General features: G+C 36.5%; 2 protein-coding genes across 2 annotated transcripts; both read left to right on the top strand.

Moving 5' to 3' along the window:
* Nucleotides 1-1946: 1946 nt before the first annotated feature.
* On the top strand, nt 1947-10032 carry LOC108664505 (alpha-glucosidase). The gene is made up of 12 exons (XM_047884892.1): nt 1947-2064; nt 2342-2460; nt 3367-3546; nt 3665-3825; nt 5623-5748; nt 6296-6525; nt 6786-7002; nt 7312-7432; nt 8102-8237; nt 8318-8512; nt 9001-9156; nt 9517-10032. The coding sequence occupies exons 3-12, from the start codon at nt 3444-3446 to the stop codon at nt 9587-9589; spliced, it is 1518 nt and encodes a 505-aa protein (XP_047740848.1). The 5' UTR covers nt 1947-2064; nt 2342-2460; nt 3367-3443; the 3' UTR covers nt 9590-10032.
* A 5647-nt stretch (nt 10033-15679) lies between these two features.
* Nucleotides 15680-20427, top strand: LOC108664510. The gene is made up of 6 exons (XM_018151104.2): nt 15680-15853; nt 16281-16419; nt 18303-18421; nt 18639-18730; nt 19184-19303; nt 19618-20427. Exons 2-6 carry the CDS (start codon nt 16285-16287, stop codon nt 19680-19682), a joined length of 531 nt encoding a protein of 176 aa, XP_018006593.1. The 5' UTR covers nt 15680-15853; nt 16281-16284; the 3' UTR covers nt 19683-20427.
* Nucleotides 20428-23835: the final 3408 nt, after the last annotated feature.

Here is a 23835-nt window from a genome sequence, read left to right as displayed (position 1 = left end):
TTACATTAATTGCAAAGTGTTGGCGCTCGTTTGTAAGCTACAAAAGATGTGCGTTCAAGAAAGCAAATATCACGGATGTACATGGATTGATTTTTGCGTAATGCAGTTTAGAAACATCCGTGCAGTTAGAATGCAGTTTGCGTAATGCAGTTTAGTGATATTTATTTATATAAATATCACAAAAAATTGTATAGATAGCTTATTATTCACGTTAAACTGGACAAGAATGAGTCTAAAGACGCGTGCTGGTACCCTAAGTGCAACTAATTGGCAATGGAAATGCTTGGGCTAAAATATCAAACAATTTTTTAGACATATCCTCCTTTTTTCAATAAATTTTGCTTATTTGGCTCCTCTGAACAATTAAAATTTCCAAAACGCGCCATCCTAAAAATCTATTTCCTCATATGATTTTCAAGCTACATCAAAGAGAGATATATCATTCGATTTGTAAAAAAAATCTCTAAAAACAGTGCGATCAATTTTTGATTTCGTTATAGTTTGGATTATATATTGGAAAAAGGGGTCGGAGGCAGGAAAAATTTGAAATTTTTTGGAAAATTTTAGGAAATCCCCCCTCTCTCCCAAACAAATTCAAAATTGAAAAAAGTGATAGGATAGTTCTTAGATATGGTCTTTCCAAATCGAATGATATGTTTCTCGCTGTCGCAGCATTTTTACTGAATAAGGAGATAGATTTCTCCATAACCCCCTTTTATCGCCGTTGCCTATCAATTTCACGCTTTTTAGCGCATTTTCTCTTTTATGGAAAAAATGCACTATTGTGCTCGCCATGTCCGTCCGTCCGTCTGTCCGTCCGTGACTTCACGTTTTCGTCGACGAGAAAATGCGCTCTCTGTCACTCACTGCAGTGAGTACTGAGTTATATATATATATATTTTTTTTCTTTTCGAAAAATAATTCATACGAACAAATGAGTTATCGATTTCTGTTTTACATATGTGTACCGAGTTTCAAGGTTTTTGTTTTTAAAAACATTGATAAAAAAATAAGTTTTTTGACCGAAACGGTCCCCTTAAACATCACCTGCAGGTCCTAATGAATGCATATGCAGTTTCATCGATCTGCCTTCATTAGTTTCAGAGACATTTTATGTTCACTGAATCTTGGAAACCGGCCGGAAGACAAGTCGGAAAAGTGTCCGAGAGGTTACAAATCCCAACATGGTGGAGCCAAGTTCGCCAAAAATTGAATTTTAATGTTAGTCAGGGGTTAAATGAAATTCAAGTAAATACTGGAGGATGAAAATTCAAAAACATTTGTGACATAGGTAGTGTTTTATCTTTCGTATTATTGTGCCATCTCTTACTGATAGTACATTTCCCCTGCGTCTTGCACGTCATGCTCAAGTCCAGCACCTGCATGTTTCTTAGCTGCTGTCAAAGCATGCGCATTGCGGCTGAGTTGATAGCAGATCGGCTATTCAAAGCACCAGTAGATACTAAAGGCTAAGTGCAGAAACAGTTTATGATTAATTATCAGAACCACGATGAAATTAGTAAAGTACCTTATGCTTATCCGGAATACAGATCTCTCACAGGTAGAAATGTCATCAACAGAAAATATAATTGATATTTTCTAAAAATAATTAAGTAATATATTTGCAGTACTCATGTAGGGAGCCCTGAGTGCACGATTAGACTCATAAATAATTAGGTATCACTTTCATTCGGATTTTATGAATTGCTTCAAGTCATTCTCAATTCCACGATCCCTCTTTAGTATACAAGGTCATTACTTGCAAAATGTTCGAGATAATCACGCTGCTTATCACTGACCAGCGTGGGAGTTCAACAGATGCAAACTAAACTGCCCAAGTGGGATGATTCTTTTTCTCTTATATAAGAACTGTCTTAATCTCCACAACACAACATAGTTACTAGGGCTGTTCTGTAATAAAGTTGTTCGGTCTTCAGAGTTTAAAACGTCGCTGTCACTTCAGCAGTGAACAAGAATGCCGTCTAAAAATTGTTATCTGAATACTGTATTATTTTCATTGATTGGCCTTACGGCAATAGGGGCTGTCCTTGCTACTCGTGAAGCGTAAGTAATTAAACCTCGAGAAAAAAGGCACTATAGTCATATTTGGATACTATTAAAGATGTTACTTTAGGAGCTAATAATTTTGTTGCAATTATGTAAACATGGTCTAGGAGCGAGACTATTCAAGCTACCTTTCTGTAAGGCTAATCAAGATCCAATTGAGAGACATCCACATGAGGATAAGTGAGGCCTGGCGTCTTATTACTTTATTTTAAGCACTTCGGCACATCTCAACGATTATTGAGCCTCATTATTCAATAGCAATTTTTGCTGGCAGTTGGGGTGGCACTCCGGAGGCGCGACGAGCCGTCGAGTTCTGGCAGGAGGAGGTCGTGTAGCAAGTGTACCCGCGGTCACTGCAGGACAGCGATGCGGACAGCGTGGGCGACTTATTAGGTAAAAATTGTGAGGGGTTTGCTTTGGTGCTACTGCTACGTAATATTTAATGATAAAATAATTCTTTAAAAAATCAAAGGGAATGGCCAGTCTAGTCAAGAAAAGTACAAGAATCGGCGACAGGCCTATCCAGGTCTATTTATTTAATGCCGAAGATACTATACTATACTATACTATACCATACTATACTATACTATACTATACTATACTATACTATACTATACATGACTCATGAGCAACGACAGAAGAGATTAATCGTCATGTCACCCTGAACACCTATGCTATGTCAACGTCATGATTGAAAGAAAAACTGATTCTCGTTCGGATATTTATTTTTCAATAATTTATGAACTTACAATATGAATCATCCCTATTTATTCATTGATTTAGGTACAATAAAGAGTTCAGATAAATTAAAAGATCCGCCGAAAATATATACATCGGTAAGAATGAGCTAGTCAAATCTGGACCAACAACATTAGAGAAACGTGGTAGTGAAGCATTACAGAGTGAAACAAAAGGCAACAAAAAGAAAAAATTTGAATGGTTGAAAAGAAATGTGATTTATCAGGTGTATCCACGATCATTTCGCGACACCACAAAGAATGGAGTGGAGGACATCAAAGGTTAGAGAATAAGCGTAATGGATGAAGTAGCTCGAGTGATGGGAGAACGATTTAAAATTCAGCTCTCTGCACCATTTGGCCCTAGATCATTGCTCCAAATTTAAGCGTACAAAATTAATCTATTGTGATCTATATGAACACAATTCGTCTTGATATTCGAAAGTAATCCTTCTTATGAAACTGAATTTGTAACAAATTATTCACTTGATTTTTGTCTATGGTAAGTTGTCGTGTGAAAATCCATTTTAGCTTCACTTACCGCGATACTGTCCCACCACAGGCATCGCGTCCCGACTGCCCTACCTCTCATCGTTGGGGATCGGTGTCGTATGGCTGAGCCCTATTTTCGCCTCCCCAATGGCTGATTTTGGCTATGACATCTCGAACTTTACGGCGATCGATCCCATTTTCGGGACAATGGAAGATTTTGACAGTCTTCTCCAAGCAGCGCACGACTTGGGTGAGACCAACATGAAGTTGACAGTTTACTGAACAAAATAACTTGGAATTATGGAGCATACCTCGTTGACGGAATTTTGGATGATCGTGTTTTGAAATTTTGTTACCGTTTGATCCAGGCCTGAAGGTGGTTATGGATTTGGTGCCAAACCATAGCAGCGACGAGCATGAATGGTTCCAGAAGAGCCTCGCCAAAGAAGACCCATATACCGACTACTACATGTGGTCTAATGCCAGTGGCTTCGATGAAGTGGGCAATCCACTCCCTCCCAACAACTGGGTTCGTTAGTTATAATAAATATCTAATATTTCTTGATTATTCACAATTTACAGCGGACTGTCATTAGTACGTAGTTTAATTTAGTTTTATTCGTTTTTTCTAAATTGTTGTAGTGCTCCTATCAGCTGCTCCTAGTAGAGGATGAAATTAATACATGCAATGTTGAGCCACAAGTCTGCATGCTCTGCTGTCAACATGACTGATTGATTACTTCTCAGAAGAGTAATATCTGATGCATTAACAATTACAAAAGTTTTGAATTATTAAGTTTGGTTCCCTGCCAATGATTCATTGATTCTGTTCATGAAAAAATCGCATCTGTAGGGTTAAATCGTATAAACAGGGGTTAAACAAAATAAAGGAAACACCTGAGAAATCCACAAAATATACCAAAATATACTTTAGTATGGTGTAGGTTCACCTTTTACGGCAATTACAGCCTCAATTCTTCGAGGTAGCAATTCATACAATTGTGAATTGTTTAGAAAGGAATTTAACCCATTTTTCTGTTAAAACTCCCTCCAGCTCTTTTAAAAACGAAGGCGGCGGGAATCTACTTCTGACATGCATCAGTAAAATCGACCATAAATGCTCAATAATATTCAGGTCTGGTCAAATGAGATTCTCAACTTCATTAGAATGTTCATCGTGCCATTTTTTAACAATTCCAGCAGCATGGATCGGAATATTAATTTTCATCTTGAAAGATGGCGTTCCCCTCCGGAGACAGTGCTCTAACCATTGGATGAACTTGGTCCTCCAAACTTTCAAAATAGTCACGGCTGTTGTTTCTTCCATGAAGAGAAATCATTGGTCCGCCAGATTTCCAAGAAATAGCACCGCTGATCATCGCAGATCCAAGGCCTTGTTGTACGGTTGGGAGGAGGCGGCCGGGATTGAATGACTTTTGGCCGTCTCCATAAATAAACTCGGCCAGATGTTTGCATTTGTATTTGAACCAGAGTTTCCTAATGGCAGTTCTTCTATATAGTTCAGATATGTGCAGCTCTCAGCGGACATACTCTATGGAAACTGGGTTCTGAAGGTGTCCATTGAGGTCTGCAGTAATTTTAACAGCCGTGGTCTTTCGATTGTCCCTCGCAATTTGATTTAGGTACCGACGGTCTCTCTCAGACATACTTCGACTTTCGGCCAGACCTGTGCCTTGCTGAGAATGTTTTGTTTCTCTTTCAAAAGCAGTCATTACTTTTGAGACAGTACCTTTAGAAACGTCAAGCACTCGGGAAGTTTCTGTCACACTAGGACCTACCATTCGGGCACCAACAATTTGGCCTCTTTGAAAGTAAGAGGTTTGCCATGCATAGATCATAGGATAGGTTATAGACATGAAAATTTACTAGAAATATCTGTGCAGGGATAAAATATCAATTAGTACAACAATAAACAATAAAACATAGAAAGATGTCACGTTTTCATTGTTTATAACATCTTCAAAAATTACGAAACCAAAATGTCAAGTGTCTAATTTGTCTAATCCCTGTTTAATTATCCGCAATAAGCTTGTGTTGAAGAAGGCTAACTCTCAGGACACGATTTCATTCTTACTGAACAATAAAACATAGAAAGATGTCACGTTTTCATTGTTTATAACATGTTCAAAAACTACGAAACCGAAGTGTCCTGTGTTTCCCTTATTTTGTCTAATCCCTGTATTTACTTGATTATCCTCAATAAGCTTGTGTTGAAGAAGGCTAACTCTCAGGCCACGATTTCATTCTTACACTCATAATGCGCTGAATATTACGTGTAATTCTTGTGATTAATATTTCTTTATAGTTGAGTGTTTTTGGAGGCCCGGCTTGGAAAAGGATGGAAGGAAGACAACAGTTTTATTTGCACCAATTCCTAGAGAAGCAACCAGACCTCAACTTCAGGAATCCCGCCGTGCAGACTGAGATGCAAGTGGGTTCCAGTTTACTGTACAATCATGCTTGTATATACTACTTTTACATATAAAACTTAATTTAAGAACATGACTCATGTCTATTAGAATAAAATTATATTATATTATATTCATAATGAACATGCGCAAAAAATAATTTAGAATATATTGTAGTCAATTTAAAATGCACATAATATATACTGTAGATTTTATATACAAGATACCATTCGGTAATTCCGCTACCGAGAAATTCCAGTTGTTAATATTGATGGAAATATTTACAGTTTCCATTATTCGAGTGGCAAGAATGTTTAAAAAGTGTTGTACATAGGTACTGCGTAATTAAGTTCTTTCAGCGCATTAAAAACTTCAACATTAAAGTTGGCGAGATAATTAATTTTTTTGACCGAAACGGTCCCCTGAAACATCACCTGTAGGTCCTAATGAATGCAGTTTCATCGAGCTGCCTTCATTTGTTTCTTCAGAGACATTTTATGTTCACTGAATCTTGGAGACCGGCCGGAAGACCGGTCTCTCCTATTAGTTAATAGTCCCACGCTTTAGCAGAACGTGATCAAGTTCTGGATCGACAAGGGACTCGACGGTATGAGGATCGACGCAATCAAGCATCTTGTGGAAGTAGAAAATTTAACCACTGATGAGCCTTTGTCTGGAGATCCTAACGTTCAAGATCCAAATGAATACGGATACTTGGCACACCCTTACACCACAAACCAGCCGGAAACCCTGAATATCATGAGGCAATGGAGAATACTCCTGGACCAGTATCCAGAGAGGTAATTCATTTAGGATATTCGTGAATAAATGAGGTTAAAATTTCTAAAGCTGTTACCGATAGTTTTCAGACATTTCCAACCAATTTAGGAAGCTATGCATTATACCCACACGGAGCTTATACAATTTAAATTAAACGGCCGATAGTAATATCCTTGTTAGGTACACATGTATTTAAAATCCATGAATATTATTAAATTTGTTATAATTTTACTTGTTGGACGCGCCGGGTTGACATTGTAATGCGATTTTATATTTTCAGTAAATTGATGATGGCTAAAGTGGGCTACAATGGGGAAGAGATAGACTTGGTAATGAAATATTATGGAACGGAGGAAGAGCCAATTGCAGACTTCCCCTTCAACTTCAACTTTATCGACAATTTCCACAATAGATCGGACGTCACCGGGTTTTCTTTGAAGTTCACCGTGACCGAATGGCTGGACAACTTGCCTGCGGGAAAATGGCCTAACTGGGTGGTAGGCATTGTACTAACGCTTTCTTAATAAATTAGAAAATTTTCAGTTAGAATTGGACTACTATGTTTTATGGTAGTTGAGGTTCTTATATTTATTACAAAAAACGTGTGGAGGTTTATTGTTATATAGAGTAATTTTGTTCGTGTTTGACTAGTGTGTTTATTTTGTTTTAGACTCGAGTTCCATGTTAACAATATTTGATCCACGCATAAAAACAAAAATTTAATTATTTCCCCATGAACTGAATCTAATAACTGATCAGACCAGAATTACCAAGCCACAAAATAAGCGAAGTCCTCGTCCTGCCAGCTTGGTAACCACGACCAGACTCGCATAGCAACCCGCATGGGCAAGGACTTGGTCGAAGCGCTCAACATGATGACGCTCCTGCTGCCCGGGACGCCGGTTACCTACTACGGCGAGGAGATCGGCGAGTTTTTTATTATTGTGTTTAATACTTGTGGTGTTAGAAGCCTTTGCAGCTCCGAGCAGGGCTCGGTTATTTTATATCCCTAGTAGTGTAAAAGGAACTGTAGCCTGAGGTGAGGCTCAGTGTCGCACTTCCCGAGGAAGATTTTTTTAGTATTGACGTGGAGAAGGAAAGGATGTCGGACATGACTATAACTTTTCTTATTCATTATTAAGGAAAAAATTAGAATAGAGAAAATTATTTGCTTTATGTGAGAGTAGAGGCTGGAAAATAAAAAGGCTTTAATGATAAATAGGAAGTACAAGATGATATTAGCCAATTTAATTCTATTCGTGTGAATGATTCGGTTTCAGCGCTCCATTTTTATAAGTATAAATTCAACGCATTTGGCGTTCAGATCTGGGAAGTTCTTCTGACTTTAATAATCTTGCAAGACGTTACAGAAGAAGTAGAACGATCAATTAAAGTATTTATAATACAGTACCACTAAAAACCAGTCTTAAAGATTCTTTCGAATCGTTCACCATCGACGAAACAAATTAGGGCTATACACAATGATATAATAATTTATCGTAAATCTTTACATTTCCCTCACTATTATCGTTTGAAACATGTGCTCGGGTTTCGTTTTGGCTTCGTTGAGCTTACACTATTTCCATGTTCGACCAGGAATGGAAAACACTTTCGTTTCGTTTGAGGATTCGAAAGATCCGTCGGGCTGCATTTGGGGCCCCGACCGTTACATGGAGTTCAGTCGCGACCCTCAGAGAACCCCAATGCAGTGGGACAACTCGACCCTAGCTGGCTTCACGGACGGACCCTCCTCCTGGCTTCTGGTCGAGGGTCGACCGGAGGTCGAGGGTCGAGGAACCCGCGACCCTCGACCTTCACAGACGGACCCTCCTCCTGGCTTCCCGTTAACGAAAATTACGTCACATTGAACGTTGCTCAGCAGGAAGCTGCCGACCAGAGCTGCATTAAAAATTACAAGCAGTTGACGGCCCTCAGGAAAGCTGAAGTTTTCTTCTCCGGAGAGCTTGCCTTCCCTGTGATTACGAATGAAATTTTCTCATACGTCAGGTTCGTTCTCATTGCCAGTATCTGTGAAGAATGCGATTATATGCAAGTTTTATTGAGGCCAAGGAGTAAATAAACAATGTTTTATGCTATTTCAATTGATTTAGACTCAAGTTTAATTCAGAAGTTCGAAGATATGGTTTCCAATGAATGTTTTGTTTTAGTTGAACGACGTTTCGAAAGTAACATTATATATTTTCAAATTAAATGAAGATTTTTCAACGCTTAAAATGAAATTCTGCATAAACGATAATTGAAACATTATGTATTAATCATTCCTACCCAAATATACGGATTAAGAAACGAAAGTAAAATATTGTGTGATTTGTGAGACATGAAATATACACGGAGTCTCAGATATTTTACTGATCGATATTAAGTATAGTGTCTGATATTTTGCTGTTGAATATTAGGTGGAGAGGCAGACATTTTGCTGCTATATATTAAAGAGAGTGTCAGATACATCAGTGATGATAACTGTTGGGCGTCAGGTACTTGGCCGACAACCCCACCTACTTGGTCCTCATCAACGCCAGCGAAGAGCAGGTCACCGCCAACCTGCACCACGACGCAAACTTCGTCCTGCCTCCCACGGCGCTGCTGGTGATGCGCACGAGCAGTGATACTCGGCCTGTTACCGTGCCGGGGTGAGGCTTTGTTACCGTGCCGGGGTGAGGCTTTCTGTGTAGGCCATCATGCCGGGGTGAGGCTTTCTGTGTAGGATAGCATGCCGGGGTGAGGCTTTCTGTGTAGGATAGCATGCCGGGCTGAGGCTTTCTGTGTAGATAGACCATCATGCCGGCGTAAATTCTTTCGTTTTTTCTTATTCATCGAGCTAAATCCTTGGCTGGTGAAATGCATCGTCAGTATTTTGAAGTCATGTCAATTATCCAATCATCTTCTACTCCATATTTTTGTAGTTAATTTATGTACATTTAAGCCTTGAATATTTTATTGAGCCACATAATTGTTGATGATTTTGAACTTTCTTATTGTATCCTGCGCAGAACTGTGATCGACCTGAGTGCGGTACCTATGCTGGCTGGCGAGGGCATGGTGATGCAAGTGCTAAATTTTTAAATTCTTCCACCTTCTTAATGAGTCAACAATTTCATCTTTAATTCATCATATCACCGCAATTAATACTTACTATGCATTTCAAAGTTACGTCCCATTTAAGTAACGAAGGTTGAGCTTCGATGTTTGCTTGGTGAAAATTGTGACCTGTGTGCCCTGGTGGATAAAATCTCGTCTTTAGGTCATTAATATGGCGTGTCTAAGCTATTAATTAATTAACAGAGCTTCTTCTTTCAACATACATGGTTAGGCATAATTTAACAAAACTGCAAATTACTGTTATGTAATGATGAATACACGTGCCAGTCAATTTGTCAGGTTGAATCAGTTAATTTCTGATCTCGTTCGTAAATCATCCAGCGCCTGTCCGTCAATAGTTTTCAAATGCACTAATGGAATGAATTATAAAATCAGAACTGAGAATACACGAAGCCACCACCCTTCACTCTAGCAAAATTGAAAAAAATTGTCAATTCTGCAAGTCGTTTTATTCTATCATAAATCACAGATCCTCTTGTATAGTTGCAGATGCAGGAATAGTGTTCGAAAAAAGGAGGCATAAATCTAGTGCAGCCGCAGATTATGATAAGTCATGTTCAGTACAAATTACTGAAAATTTTCCTTTGTAGAATTAGGCAAGTTCTAGCCATAGAAATTTGTATCACAGTTAGCGGGTTGCGACTGGTGCGACAGCAAGGTGCCCTCACTGTTTTGGTAAGGAACTATTTATTTTTGGATACTTATTACGTATATTATTACTACTTTCATTCTAGAGTAGTTTTGTTGGAATGATGAGTAATTCATGATTATTCCACTATTCTATTATAATTTACGCTTGTTCATTTGTGTGTTAATTTGTTTACAGAAACCGTTTGCGGCATGTTTAATAATAATGAAGAACCTAGCACAAGTTAATGACATATATCCTGCAACGAGTTATTTCAGCAGTATGGGAATTTAATACGAAAGACGACAAAGAAAGTGGCTGCTAATGTAGAAGTCGTCTTTATCTAGTGTAGGCTAACTGCAACCGCTCACAATGTTGAACTTCAGAAAAAATCAGGTCATCAAACTTTAATGACATTCGTTATGGAATAAATTAAACATCGAACATGAACAACTTTTGTCGTTGAATACATTTTTTAACACGTTAAATACGTGTTAAATTATAAAAAAAAAATAATAAGTGTTATATACTGGAGAGTGTCGTTAAAAAACATGAGTAACAATCGTCACGAAATAATGGGTCAGTGTTCATGAACAACTGTTGGTATGTAAGAAGTGAGTTTGATTTTAAACATGAACAACTGTGGACGTTATATAAGCACGATTTTAAACATGGACAGCTGTGGACGTTAAATAAGCATGACTTTAAACATGAACAACTGTGGACGTTAAATAAGCTCGATTTTAAACATGAACAACTGTGGACGTTATATAGGCATGATTTTAAACATGAACAACTGTGGACGTTATACGTAGTATAAGCATGATTTTAAACATGAACAACTGTGGACGTTATACGTATAAGCATGATTTTAAACATGAACAACTGTGGACGTTAAATAAGCATGATTTTAAACATGAAAAACTGTGGACGTTATATAATCATGATTTTAAACATGAACAACTGTGGACGTTATATAAGCATGATTTTAAACATGAACAACTGTGGACGTTAAACATGCATGATTTTGAACATGAACAACTGCAGACATGAAATAAGCATGATATTGAACATGAACAACTGTGGACATGAAATAAACATGATATTGAACATGAACAACTGTGGACATGAAATAAGCATGATATTGAACATGAACAACTGTCGACATGAAATAAGCATGATATTGAACATGAACAACTGTCGACATGAAATAGGCATGATGCGCATCAACGATTCATGGAACAGAGCAGCAGCTGTGGTGGTGTAAGAGGTTGCTTTTCTGGTGCACCTTTTATGTGTATAATAAATTAATAATTATATGAAAGACCTGAGGTTAGTTCGGGTTTAGTTTGTGATCAGATGATAAATGAGGCACAGAGTAAAGAACAATAGAGTACTTATTGATAGAGTAACACAGCTTACAGTTTATGGGATTACAGATAAAAAAATGAGTTTAAAACATTTGTCTACGCTCACGACTCGAAGGGGAATAAGTCGTTACTACCATAAGTCCTATACTCGGACTTATAGTCCTATACTATAAGTCCTCCTATATAGTAGGGCTATATAGGAGGACACCTATACTATAAGTCTTAATATAAGTCCTATACTCGGTAGTTCCCGTTCTTGACTGACGCTTCTCGTTCTGCCAGAGAGCTAACGTATATCTCGTTCAGTGAGTGACGTCGTTACTGAGACAGACAAACGATCGAACCTATCTAATTTCGGATGGCAGCTATCAATTCGGATGGCAGCTTACACGTCCTCCCTGGGGAAGAATGGTCATCGTCCTTCACCCTAAAAGAATCCTACAATAATAGAATCCTACCATATTGGTAGCTGGGTTAATCATACACGTGAAGAATCCTCTTTATAGTTTAACTCAAAATAACTGGTAAATTTGAATGACAAGATACATATTGGTTAATTTTTGTAAGGACGGTTGGAGCAAATGTACGGCATTGAATTCCTGGGGAAGGAATTCTGAAAGCTATAGAAAACGAAACCTTGCACGATAATGAACGATAAATTGTAATCTAAGGTGTATATGAAGAATACATACAAGATTATAACCAGTGGTTGAATATAATCCACTGGCACAAAGCTTAAGTGGGACGCGAAGGTATCCATTGATGACGGATGTCCTCCAACAGGGCTTTTTTTCAAATGAAGACACGGTTTGGTTGGTGACGTCACAAGTGACGTCAGCCGGCTTGACGTGTTGGTTGACCCACTACCTAGTAAAATACTTGATTGAATGAGTATATTCACCTAGTAAAATACTTAGATGAATCGAACTGCATGAAGTTGGTAGCCAGACTCTTGTCCTTGTCGATAAAAATATTATATAACATAAACCAGCGCAGAAGGCGTATTTATTACTTTTACAATAGATGAAACTCTAAATTTAAATGAATATACCTGGATTAGATACAAATTTAAAATAGTATTAGGGAAAAAATAGTACTAAATACTATTAAAAATAGTATTTAGTGTTATGCATCGCTCATCGTGTTCCATTAGATCGACTCCATTGATTTATTCCTTGCCATATACACGTGAAATCAAATCTTATGCTAGAAGACACCAGTTCAACCATTTGATGAGTTCTTGATCAATTGAATATCTATTAAGGCAATTTTCTCATAGCAATTGAACATTTTTATAGGTTGTTGAATATTCAATTTATTTAAACCCCTATTGGGGCAGTTTTAAAATATAAAATGAACGTCTACTTAGGGAATTGATAGAATTAAAATATTCTTTTATTGAATCGATTTAGCGTGGATATAAGGCTCCTAAATATAGATTGAAGTTCTCGCAAGAAATATATATCAATATATTCAATCTATATGATGCTTCATGAATAGAAGTTGAAGAAATATTTGTAAAAAGACCTCTACGCTCTACGGTTGATATTCGGGATACCTGAGTGGCAATTGTCGAGCCGCGAAGTTTTTCTCTATTGGATTGCATTACATCATTTGTAAATATTATCCAGGAATTTTATACACTCCTTCCACATTGATTAAATAAAATAAATTAATTAAATTCATTGAAATAGATTAAATCGTATCATGCTTATTCTGGGTCTAAATTCTTTACACCCATTAAAAGGAAATTAAGCAATAATCAGAGGAACACCGACGAGACGCGCGATGTTAAACTTAAGTACATCAATTTATTTCTACAACTACAGTCTCCTGGGATGACTAATAGATTTATAATATGTATTATAATGAGTTATAATATGTTATAATTTGATGACATTCCGAGGCGCATAGATTCTAACAATTGCGAAATTAACAATTTGCAACAAAACAATAACAATTCTTAAAAATGCTCAGGAATTTCATTCGCCTATTTGATGAAAATGAAAAAATGTAGTTAAAGAATATTATTCAATCTATATTATTTAAAATGACATTCAAATTGAATTAAAATTAAATAATTTTAATTACGCATTAAATATACGAGTAATATTACATATATGCTAAGACAAATGGCGTTTTATGCTCATTACTATATAGGCCGTAATGAAATGATAATTTTATAATAATGTGTGTAATAATCCATTCAAATAACCCACGTCATGAATATTTAAAATATTATAAATAACCCATGAAACTTGAATATTTTTCTTATGCATTGAATAGTTTCCGTTTAATAAACAGTTGTTTTTTATCTCACATTAGTCAGAAACCACTGATTTTCTGGATTCATCAATTATAAATAAGGATAAAAGTCACTACCACCAATACGAAAATTATAAAATATATTTTTCGCATATAGTATTACATAAAAATATAAGATTCTGTGTGATTTTTATCTGGTTCTTAGTTGCTCTGAATAAATAAAAGCTTCTTGTCGTTGGTCATGTGCCGTTCTAAAATAAAATAGATATTATATTTTATATTTTACATTCAATTATGCGAATACAATTCATAAAAAATGAACAACAAGATCAAAGAAATGATAAAAATTTTCCTAGTGAATTCATGCTAAAAACAGCTGAGCGGCCGACAATTGGAGGCGGTACAAGATTTTATTAAATGATAATGGGATAATGACATGAAGAACCGTAATGTTAGCAAAATACATTCTATTATACTAGTTACCCATAAAAATACCCATAAAAATACCCATAAAAATTCAGACAGTAAGGCACTTGAAAAGCTTTAACTTTGCAGAAGTAAATATTATGCCCTAATTTCATTTAATTTACTTTTGTGTGCAGAGTCCTGTAAGTATGTTACTCATGAGATTTAAAAAGGTTTTTTTCGTTCTTGAAATTCCTTTACCCAACCCGCGTGATCTCATCCAGTGATCACTACTGTGATTGTCTAAATAATTTAATCAGAGCGACAAAGTTATATTTCATATTCAACCCTCTCTTCCCAAACGGCTCGTTTGATAAAAATATCATATAGGACTAAATTTGTAGCCCAAATTTCTCGATGTTATCGAACAAATGGCCTTGAAACTGAACGCTGACAAAAGGTAATAAAATCTAGTCATGGAAATTTTTTTGAAAAAGTGTTAGGGTTGAGAAGAAATTTGGTGTCAAACGAATGGAATTGAAAGGAATCTGTTTTTTTGGGAAGTTGATAAATACGAGTTGCTGGAAATGGTCTCATTACTTTAAATGAAAACTTCTATAGGATAAAAAATATCGAAAAAGTCGAACTAATCGGAAGAAGTTCGACTTGTGTTGTAGAAGTTGAAGGTCACATAACCGATCTGCTGTGGTGGTAACGAACTCGTGGCGATGGTCCCGAGTAATCATGCAGGTGTTAGACTTCGATACAAACACCTGTGGTGTGTTCACATGATCGCACCTGATGGACCGCACCGCCATCGCATCTGACGCACCACCGGTGCACCTGTTGCACCAACGGCTCACCACCACCATACACCAACACTAACACATGAAAACACCAACACATGATAACACCAACACATCACTAAAACCTGATGCACCTCAGAACACAAATTATGCACACACAACAGCCGCGTTGCAATTCATCATCAACACACATGAATGACGCATCATCAACACACCGGAAGTGATGAATCACTATTGCTTCGGTTATATGAAAGGAGTATATATATTACCTTGAAGACTATGCACAATTGCACATCCAATGCACCAGAACCAAGAAACTCGCTTAAAATTATCAACACCTACCTTTCCGGTACCTCGCGCTAGAGGAGGTCAGTGAACCAATAAGTCCAACATCAGCACCTCAAGAAATTGAGATCCTGTAGGTAAGACGCACCCAAGTTTGTTTTGGGACACAACCAAAGACCATGCTGAAGCACCGCCCTCGACGGTTATCAAGCGCCACCCACCGGCGACGTCGAGAAATAATCTCATGCCACGTAACATCTCACATGCTTCACTGCAGCAGCCACTCCAGGCTTTCTCTCATTGATCAACATCATCCTCCTCCCACATTACCTCAGCCCTGGTGTGGCTACTGTGTGTGCGCGGTATCATTGTTACCGTGGAGCTGAAGTGCAGTGCAAGTCAGTGCTAGTCAGTCCCTCACAACCACGTATACAAGACAACTCACTAGTCACCCTTCCCTTCACTCAAGGTGTGCAGCAAACAGCTACAGTATTTTAGCAGTCCGTGATATTATAAGTAGTGAAAATTATTAATTTCGCTTGTCGTCGATTTTTTGGCTATAAACGAATTGATTCGCAGTTATGAAATATTTACATTGTGTCAAACGCGGCGGTTTTTGATTTCTGTGTATTTCATGACGCCTGCAGTGTTATTAATATGCAGATTCTATTACTTGAGTCATACCTCACTTCCATACACTTTTACCATGCGATTAATAGGAACAGTTATGTGGGTTGAACATGTGGATGAATTAAATAAATTAAAAATTCTGATTTTTTAAAACTCATGTCGGTTGTGTTAACTATATGTCACCCAATACAGCATAGAGGTACTGTATATACACTATCATTAAAATCGGCACTAAAGTATTTCCTGTTCTTTTTTGCGCCCGACAGAGACATGTTGTTACTGGTCGCCGTGCTGCTGCTGGCGGGCTCAGCTGCCGCAGAGTCGCCTGGACCGAGCAACCTCTTAGGCTGCAACAACGGCTGGAAGGCCAGTGCATGGATGGCTGGAACAGGCAACCTCAATACGGTGCGGATTTCATGCTAATATACATGCAATTTGCTATGAAAACCGCCAATAAAATCCGAAAACTTTGTTAATACACATGCAGTTTGCTATGAAAACCGCCAATAAAATCCGAAAAGTTTGCTAATATACATGCAGTTTAATCAACGCTGTTTGAAATTAAAAACATGACCAAAATGCGTATTATGCTCTCTGAGGCATACTTGGACGGCCGGCGATGTTAGTTCCACTTAGAGTGTTATTACTATGTGTGCTTACAGGCATTAACGTGTTATAAGTATTTGACGAGTTAAGTCTCATTTAAAATGAAATGACAATAGTACATTACGTTTTTTCTTACGCCCTGCGGCATATCTGTTGAGGGGTCCCATATAGATGATGATTTCTGTCCGTGGTAGTGCTCATATCACTTTATTTCTGTTCATGGTAGTGCTCATATCACTTTATTTCTGTTCGTGGTAGTGCTCATATCACTTTATTTCTGTTTGTGGTAGTGCTCATATCACTTTATTTCTGTTTGTGGTAGTGCACATATCACTTTACTTTTGCAACAAGTTCCATTTCAAGAGACAAAGTTCGAGTAAACTTTTCCTTTTCTCTTTCGACGGTAGGAAATTTGAATGACAGCTTCACTGCAAAATTTATTCGTGGTTATCGTTTGCATATTGCATATGAGTAATTATAATGCAACTTATTTAGTTCCAAGTGCGAATTAATGCATCTTATGCATAACAGTCGAAAAATTAAGGACAATCACCTAATATGCGTTTCTACTTCTACCATAATTTTGTTCATTGTTCAGACTTTATTCAGTCAAATATTATTCATAATTTTTATTAAAATAGGTTAATTAAAATTATATCTATGTCAGTTTTTAATTTTAGTCGATATCGATTTGTTATTAACAGCACGGTTGGATTTCAGGCAAAAGGAAAATTCTTAAACTCTTCGGAAATGCGAGAGGCAGCATGACGAGTTTGTGTAAATCTTTCAAATCGAGTAAAAATAAATCAATACTTAAATTAATTTTTTAAGCAAATCGCGTTGAGTTTACCGTAGAATAGTCACACCAGATACGGAATCAATTGCAAAAGAATAATATGTTTTTGGAAATTACTTTTTAAAGACAACACTTCGAAAGAATACACTGTCTCCTGTGCTACACATCTACAATGAATTCCTAATTTTATTTCCATATATTACAAAAATTGAATTTTTAATTATTTTTAATATATGAAAAAAATTTAAATTTTCAAAATTATTTTTTGTATCAATTGATTCAAGCATTGTCTCCGACTTTACGCAAGTGTGCAAAGTTTCAGATCGATTGGACACGTAGAAGTGTGTTGAACATCACTTATAAGATTTTTAGAAGACAAAATTATTTTTTCAATTTTTAAAGGTACAATTTTCTTTAATTTTTAAATTTATATATTCTGTCAATTGATTCCTGTATTTCTCCGACTTTACACAAGTGTGCAAAATTTCAGATCGATTGAAGAGGTAGAAGTGTGTTAAATATCGATTATAAGATTTGTAGCAGACAGGCAAACAAGAATTAACGTTAAAGAGAAGTGTTGTAAAAAGTCTCTTATAGGACTACAAATATTTTTGCACAGAGAAACTTTAAGCAGTTTAAACTAACTTAAATATCAATTAATTGACTATATCGAAGGCATAAATTATGATTAGAAATGTTCATTTCCATTTATGATGTTGCAACATTAAAAAAACATTTTTATAGTTCTGTTGAACGAGAAATGAGTTGAGTAGGTTTATAGTTTTTCAATTCCTTTTCCCGTAGCATGGAATTTTTTTAGTTTACAACGCCTGAAATCGTGATTTATGTATAAATTTGTTTAATTAACATAACTTTTTACCGACAGGTAGCTTCCACCGGATTGTACAATATCGTCTACAGGGATGGCAAAGCTGCGGAAAGCGCGTTTTCGTGCCCCCAGCTTAGCCTTAATGCCGCCGGTGGAACTTACACTTATAATTACAAGTAATAAACGAAGGAAATTAATGTATTTATCTCCGCTATATATACGAATGATCTTAGCACCAAAAATGTGAACATGGGAAATTGTTGTGCATAACAGGATCGAATATGATCATTTTAACTATATTTATAAGCGCATGGAGAGTCTTGAAAATAGTGAACTTTTAAATTTTATTGTACCTTATGGAACATTTATCTGAAAATTTTGATATTTCCGCAGAAATTCAGCAGGAGCGCTGGTTTCTCAAACCGGCAACTTGACGTGGACGGCAGACCCAGGATACTTCGACCTCCAGGGCATGAAGACTGGGCGTAAGAACAGATGAAAATACTCAATAAAAGACTCTATTAATAATTACAAAAATTATATCTGATGTATATACTAGTTGTCATCGCCAATGTTGTATATCAGTGACTTTCTGTTGTTTTAATCATCAAAAATGTTTTATGAGACGGTACTCGATAGTGATATGATATAGAATTCATATTTTCACCAATGAAGTCACATGTGTCCTCTGGTAAATATGTATTATAGTGACTGCAACAATTGGCTGGTTTAAAGTATTCTAGCACGTTTGAATCTCCTAACACAATTGTTATGCTAACTCTTTTCATGGAAAAAAGAATTGGCCGAGGATGAAGAATAAAAATATTCGAGAGAATGAGTTTTATTCATAGAAGTTCGTGTTCGTATTAGTGAACGGATAAGGAAATACTGAAAAACATTTTACAGATAAAATAGCTTATTTGTTGTCAATGTTACAGACCTGGGTACGGACTGCGGATGGTTCCAGAGCACTTGCACCGCTCGGCTGTACCCCTTCGATGCCGCGCCTAACGGGCTCCTCCTGAAGGCGTGCACAGGATGGTTCATCTTCGCAGCCCGTACGTCCAATTCTGGTCTAAATTTCAAAAAGCTTGTCTATTTTAAATTTCACGATGATGGATTCAATGTTGTTAGCGCACGCTTCAATATTTCCTATGCTATCATCTGACGCGAGATATTATTACATTTGACAAATCAATCCAAAATGTGAGTGCACTTGCATTATTTTTAAGTAAAATAATAAATTATCCACCCGAGTTCAAGATAATATTTCCTTGATTGACTTCACACGTTAAGAAACTCAATGAAAAGGTACAATAAATTTTTTACTCCTCTCCGTCGATATTGATGTCCAAATCACATATCTTTTCAGAGACCGCGTACTACCTCGTGCCTTCATCCACGGCATCCACCAACAATCCCTGCAATAACTGTTGAAGAAAACATCCATGGTTATGCGGAATGTCTTTGAGTAAAGCTAAATGACAGCAATTTCAAGCTAATGTTTTCAATATGAGCAGATAAAGCGACTGTGACTGTTATTATTGGTATAAATTGGGCATCATAGAAAACGTTTTCGATAATTTACAATCCGCCAATCGCTCCAAAATTAACTTCTCAATATTTATTCGATGGCTATACGTATGCCATCCAGCCAAAATATTCTATCTAATAATAGTTACATTTGTGTGATTAGGTTATTGTAGAGAATAATCAGTTGCAGGGGAAGATATATGATTTTTCATGTCTTTATAAAAATTTGGTAATGGCTGGCTAAGTTATCCTTTATGTGGGGGTTTAGGTTTGTAACGTGATGGCAAACCAGGTTGTTTATTATGAATATTTCATTTGAAGCAATAACTGATCCACTTCGGCAGATATTTATTGTCATTGATTCATTGATCCCAAGTCGAGACAAAAGTTTTAATAATGTGACTATCCTCCTATAAGTAATCTGGATCGTTATATAAATAATCTGGATCATTATATTAATAATCTGGATCATTATATAAGCAATCTGGATTATAATAAGTCTCTGTTGAGATTTGTCCCTACTTAAATAAACACTGGCTTTAGGTTTCATTGTGGAGAGTGAACCTAAAGCTAGAAACATCGAAATACTTAGTAATTAAGACTCATCCTGTAAATACATTCATCGTACGAAAATACATCACTATTGCAATATCGTTCATTATCCTTTAGCTTGTGAGGACAATATAGCTTGAGGCGCGATTATTTCAACAATATAACACTAAACATCGATTCACCACATTAGAAATAATAAGTAAGTTTTTAATTATAAGTAAGCAATTTTCAACCTAAATCTAAAATTTTGGGTGCGAAATTCCTAGAATTGTGCTTTATATGACGGTTATCTGAATAATGGTTTAATCAAAACAAGTTTGGCCAACATTTAAATGTCAGATAAATAAGATGCGATGTGATAAGTTCTGGATGTGATGAATAAGCTTTGAATTGAATTACAACTGAAGTTCATCCAAACTTTATCGAAGGCTCACTCTGTTATTTATCAGGTTAAAGAGAGTGAAACTCATTCATTTCATTCTGAACAATAGCCTCAAACATATGATCAAAATAGAGCGTTGGCAGCATTGACAAGTGTTTGCAAGTTGGGTGGTGACGTAACTCTTGTATATATGCTTATCGATCAGTTCGCCAGGTATTGCAGTACCAATATGTATGCTATACAGAACAGTCATTTTAGCTTTGAAGTTTCGTATGAGATCAGTTAAAATTATCTAAAATTATTACGCGGTTCCGAATCAACACACCAAATCTGCCGGGCTTTAGCCATATTGATAAATAAGTGGTAAATGTGACTTTTTATCTATACAAACCTCGCCAGTATTTTCATAATGACTATATTCCATGTAATTATCGTTAAAATGTACATAATTTGTAAGCAAAAATGAGTTACGTCTATTTATGATTGTTTGGCAAATGAGGTCCTAGGATATGTTGTGATTTGCAAAGCAGCCGCTTCCAAATCTTCTATTCATAACATTTTGAAGATCAAGTCAATAATATAGTAGCGAGATAAGGTCTAACTATCTAGTTCTTGCTGCTCGAGTTTTTGTTCGGAAACAGATTTATCAAGTGACATTTATGGCTCCTGACTAAAGTCATTTAGGCTGTAATTTTAGGTCTTAGGTAATTTTAGGTCTAAAAGCCATTTAGACATAGGTCTAGCTACCGACGTTCATTCGTTTAAAAGGCTGCCGGCGTTAATAAGTTTAAATGGATGCTGACGTTTATAAGTCTAAAATGGCTGCTGATGTTTATAAGTCCAAACTGGCTGCCTACGTTCACACGTCTAAACTGGCCGCCGACGTTCAATTAAGGTCAAAAGGCTGCCGAAGTTCATAAGTCTGAACTGGCTGCCGACTTTCATGCGTCTAAAATGGCTGCCTGCGATCGTACGTCTAAATGGCTGCCGACGTTCAAAGTTCTAAAAGGCTGTTGACGTTCATAAATCTTCATTCAGAAGATCTTCTAAAAAATGAGCGTTGTTTTTCAAAACAAAATATGGAAAATTGTTCATATTTGAGATAGTTATTTACGAGAATTATTCAAGGATGTCTAAGATCCTTAACGATTCACGGGAAGTTCACGTCTCATACAAATTTGTTAAAATCTTTATGACATAAAATACACAGAACAGTTAATCTTTATTAAACACACCCAAGTGTGCAGTAATCATGGTAAGGAAGACTGATGCTGTTAAAAAAAATCTATTTTTCTCCATTAATTTTCTTCATGAACTAGAAGGGCAAGCGGCTTTGCTCTCAATCTCATTAGAGAGTTCTCTGCAATTTGCTTTCTGGTGTACGTCGTCTCTTTTTGACGACCTGACTGCCTTGCTGTAGTGTTGTGCAACATTCAAAAGATGATATTGCAGTGCCACGTACTCCATTGCAAGGTTTACAACATACTTTTTTATTGATGCTTCGACATTTTCAGCCTTTGTCACTCTATACTATAAAGTGCATTTCAATAGATCGTAACCATAATAAAATAATGTTCACATTATCGATTCATTTTTCTTCATAGAACCCTTCGATATGCTTTATTTTTTTTTTAAAAAAGAAAATGATTTTCGATGGTTTAGAGCGTGGTTTGACGTGCAAATATGAAAGACAGGTAAATTTTTTATCTTGAATTCAACTGTGAGTCTATAAAATATAGGAATGGTAGGACTAGTTCAAATTTTCATTATTGAATTTTGTCGCCTCAATTAATGTGGTAGCCGCGAAAAGCGAAGTAAGAATTTTCTAAACGTGTATGGCACAATCTTCACATTTTAAGTTTTAGAAGGTTCATTCACAGTATTCATCACTTGTCATAAACATTTCAAAGAAATTGATGTTTCGTCTGTTTTTATTGATTGTAAATTAATTCCCAGCATTCGTCAGCATTTTCTAGTTTTTTTTTTAATTTTATTCAAAGTTGCAAATGTATTTGCCATGGTTGTGATTATTCTCTCTTCAATAGAATCTCATAACCTGTTTTTGCCGAATGTCAAGTGACCTTGATTTAGAATCTAACATAAAATCAACGTACAATTTTTTATTTAATAATTTTTGCTAGTGTAGAATTGCATGCAAGTTTATAACAACTGTAAATAATTTTTTCTACTTTAGAATTATTGTAACCTCAGCTTGAACCCAACTTAATTAGTGGGGTAAATCATCAGTCCAGCTTTTATAGGAATTTTATGATAGCTGCGTAATTGGACAATTCAATTTCGATATGCATATCTACTCCATTTACAACATGTGTTCAGGTTATGATGGTGGTCGTCGCATAGAAAGCCATTTCTGAGCCCAAAAACGAAAGTTTCTATAGACTAGCTTAACTTAATCGAGTCGTAAAGGGTTTTACTAGTAAGTTATCCGGTGATCAGAATGAGGATTTGCGAGTTAGGGAATTCTCAGGCACGCAGGTCTGAAGCCGCTTCCTGAAAACGATTATAGGATGGATCTATTGATGGATCCAACAAATGATTCTAACTGCAAATTTCATCCGTTATTGTACTCAGTGCGTACGCAGGTCAGTGAGAGTGAAGTGCTTAACTTTGTGTCATCATGACGAGTTACTCGCATCCCGGCAAACATTCCACGCGTCATTAAAGTCTCCTTATTTTTCTGAATATTTCCTTCGTACACTCGCGTTGCTGGCGAGGAATTCCAAAGGTAAGACGAGCCGCCGATCCTTCAGAGTTGCTACACAGTTGTGTGCCCTACTCATACTTTGTAGGTACGAGTAATATGTAAACTAGACTCCTGCGTTTGCGGTACTTTTTTCCAATCGAGACGAGACGAGACAACGGAATATTCCCCGTTTTGCGAAAAAAACCGGGACTATTCTCAGCACTGTGGGAATTCCGAAGCAATACCGAGACGAGATGAGACGTCCCGGTTAAAATAGGAGCTTTAAAATCTCCCGGAATTTTCATCTTTTTCATCTTTTCCTTAATATGTGATTTGAATAATTAATTGTTTCAGACATTCTCTGATCAACATTTGTCTATTGACAACGTTTCAGGTATATTAATATGTAAAATGACTTC

Source organism: Hyalella azteca, unplaced genomic scaffold, assembly GCF_000764305.2.
Source record: "Hyalella azteca isolate HAZT.00-mixed unplaced genomic scaffold, Hazt_2.0.2 contig16424, whole genome shotgun sequence".
Lineage (NCBI taxonomy): Eukaryota > Metazoa > Arthropoda > Malacostraca > Amphipoda > Hyalellidae > Hyalella > Hyalella azteca.
The sequence above is the reverse complement of the archived record's forward strand: the minus strand, read 5'-3'. Positions and strand labels throughout refer to the sequence as shown.

Coding starts and splice junctions, on each gene's coding strand:
- LOC108664505 (XM_047884892.1), top strand. CDS start 3,444: ATGGCTGATTTTGGCTATGACATCTCGAACTTTACGGCGATCGATCCC. Junction 6,526..6,785: donor CTGGACCAGTATCCAGAGAG/GTAATTCATTTA, acceptor TTATATTTTCAG/TAAATTGATGATGGCTAAAG. Junction 8,238..8,317: donor GACAACTCGACCCTAGCTGG/CTTCACGGACGG, acceptor GCGACCCTCGAC/CTTCACAGACGGACCCTCCT.
- LOC108664510 (XM_018151104.2), top strand. CDS start 16,285: ATGTTGTTACTGGTCGCCGTGCTGCTGCTGGCGGGCTCAGCTGCCGCA. Junction 18,422..18,638: donor ACTTACACTTATAATTACAA/GTAATAAACGAA, acceptor ATATTTCCGCAG/AAATTCAGCAGGAGCGCTGG. Junction 19,304..19,617: donor ATGGTTCATCTTCGCAGCCC/GTACGTCCAATT, acceptor ATATCTTTTCAG/AGACCGCGTACTACCTCGTG.